Source organism: Apteryx mantelli, chromosome 11 (genome assembly GCF_036417845.1).
Source record: "Apteryx mantelli isolate bAptMan1 chromosome 11, bAptMan1.hap1, whole genome shotgun sequence".
Taxonomy (NCBI): Eukaryota; Metazoa; Chordata; class Aves; order Apterygiformes; family Apterygidae; genus Apteryx; species Apteryx mantelli.
In genome coordinates this window covers 21,514,246-21,516,519 of record NC_089988.1, presented here as the reverse complement: position 1 = coordinate 21,516,519, position 2,274 = coordinate 21,514,246, and the positions used below count along the sequence as shown (strand labels likewise).

Below are 2,274 nucleotides of genomic sequence, written 5' to 3'. Positions count from 1 at the left end.
AGGACTTGTCCTCCCTGAGCTCACAGCTGGACATTCAGTCCTCCAGCTGGGCATGGAGCCTTGTCTGGGGATGATGTTTTGGGTAAGGACCAGCACGCAGTGTAGGCAAGTTTGTCTCAAGGAAATGTGCTGGGGACAGGACATGAGGGACAGCAGCTTTGGAGGAAGAGCCCAGTCTTCAGGCACTGCACCTGGAAAAACCTACTTTATTACAAAGATATTGTGATGGGGTCAGCTCTGAGCCAGTGCTAGACACAACTTTATATGGGCACCAGGTGAGACAGAGCAGTCACAGTAAAGGTGGAATGAATCCAATCATTTGTGTAGCAACAGGGTGACAGTTAATAATAACAACAGTAATATTAGTAATAACACAAATAAAGTGAACAAAAAAAGCTCAGTCCTGGTACGGGACACAGTGGGAGTCATTTGTGGAGAGCAATGGCAATGTTACCACTGCTGAAAAATGTCCATGAAATCACTTTCCTCAGGGCATCTTTGAGCTCCTTGTTCCTCATGCTGTAGATGAGGGGGTTCACTGCTGGAGGCACCACTGAGTACAGAATAGTCACCACCAGATCCACAGCTGGGGAGGAGAGGGAGGGGGGCTTCAGGTAGGCAAACACGTCAGTGGTGACAAACAGGGAGACCACAGCCAGGTGAGGGAGGCACATGGAAAAGGCTTTGTGCCGGCCCTGCTCAGAGGGGATCCTCAGCACAGCAGTGAAGATCTGCACATAGGACAGCACAATGAAAATGAAACATCCAAAGATTAAACAGCCACTAACCACAAGAAGCCCAACTTCCCTGAGGTAGGAGTCTGAGCAGGAGAGCTTGAGGATCTGGGGAACTTCACAGAAGAACTGGTCCACTGTGTTGCCTTGGCAGAGTGGTATGGAAAATGTGTTAGCAGTGTGCAGCACAGAATAGAGAAAACTACTGCCCCATGCAGCTGCTGTCATTTTGACACAGGCTCTGGTGCCCATGAGGGTCCCGTAGTGCAGGGGTCTGCAGATGGCAACGTAGCGGTCATAGGCCATGACAGTGAGAAGACAATACTCTCCACCTAACAAGAAGAAAAGCAGGAAGACTTGAGCAGCACATCCTGAATAGGAAATGGCCCTGGTGTCCCTCAGGGAATTGGCCATGGATTTGGGGACAGTGGTGGAGATGGAGCCAAGGTCAAGGAGGGAGAGATTGAGGAGGAAGAAGTACATGGGTGTGTGGAGGCGGTGGTCACAGGCTACAGCAGTGATGATGAGGCCGTTGCCCAGGAGGGCAGCCAGGTAGATGCCCAGGAAGAGCGAGAAGTGCAAGAGCTGCAGCTCCCGCGTGTCTGCAAATGCCAGGAGGAGGAACTCATTGAAGGAGCTGCTGTTGGACATTTTGCTGTCTCCAGGCATGGGGACTGTCCAAAGACGTTGAGAAGTTAGCAGAGACTTCAAGGCAAGAAACCCCCAAACGTTGCAGGTCTCATACAAGCCCCCACATTGCCTCTCTCTTTACTGAGAGGATCTTTGTGCAGCTCCCCTGCTGAAGCTCCACTTTGCCCTGGCTGAGTGTGCTGTAAGGAGCAGGGACCTCTGCCCATGGGTTCCACAGGAGTCAGTCCTGCTGTAAAGCAGTGGGCACAGGACAACGGGGATGGCCAGCTCTGACATTCACAAGTTCTGTCAGGTGATATCCACTCATCGTATAGAAGGGCTTTTCAGCAATGTCAGTCCCAATTCTAAAAAATGAGGTTTGAGAAACAGAGTTTCAGGGACTTTTTATTTTCTTTGAGATGGTCTTGTGACCCCTGGGGAGTGTTCCTCGAAGGCAGAAATCCTTGGCATTTCCACTGTGAATCCTGAGAAAAAGCATCCACTGTCCCTTCTTGCAGAGTGAGGACAGCTGGTCTGTTTATTAGTCTCGTTCTCAGCTGTCCTGTGCTTTCACCTCTTTGAGCTGTGGGATGATCACACTCATATGTTGCCCTAGAAAGAAACCAGCCCCTGATGAGAGCACACGAGTCCAGTTTCAAAGTGCACAGCTCCAAACTTCTCACCCTTTCTCCAGGCACCTGAGGGAGCTCTGCACACTCCCCTTCTAGCCAAGGACACACAGGGCTCTTTGCAGATGCCCACATACAGCCACCCACCACCATCTCCATACTCTCAGCATCTCTGCACCTTCCTCACTGGGCTCTCAGATATCATAGAGGTGCTATGAGACAGCAATGCCTTTCTGGAGGGCAGGTGGCAGCCTGGCAGGACACTATAAGGAAACGGTCAA

The 2,274-nt window shown here is 51.0% G+C and overlaps 1 protein-coding gene across 1 annotated transcript; it reads right to left on the bottom strand.

Annotated features, from left to right (window-relative positions):
• Positions 1–488: 488 nt before the first annotated feature.
• Positions 489–1,271, bottom strand: LOC136993089 (olfactory receptor 14A16-like; the record flags this gene model as incomplete). The annotated part of the gene is made up of 1 exon (XM_067303102.1): positions 489–1,271. A coding segment is annotated over one exon (783 nt), but the record flags the coding sequence as incomplete, so codon positions are not given.
• Between the last annotated feature and the right edge of the window lie 1,003 nt (positions 1,272–2,274).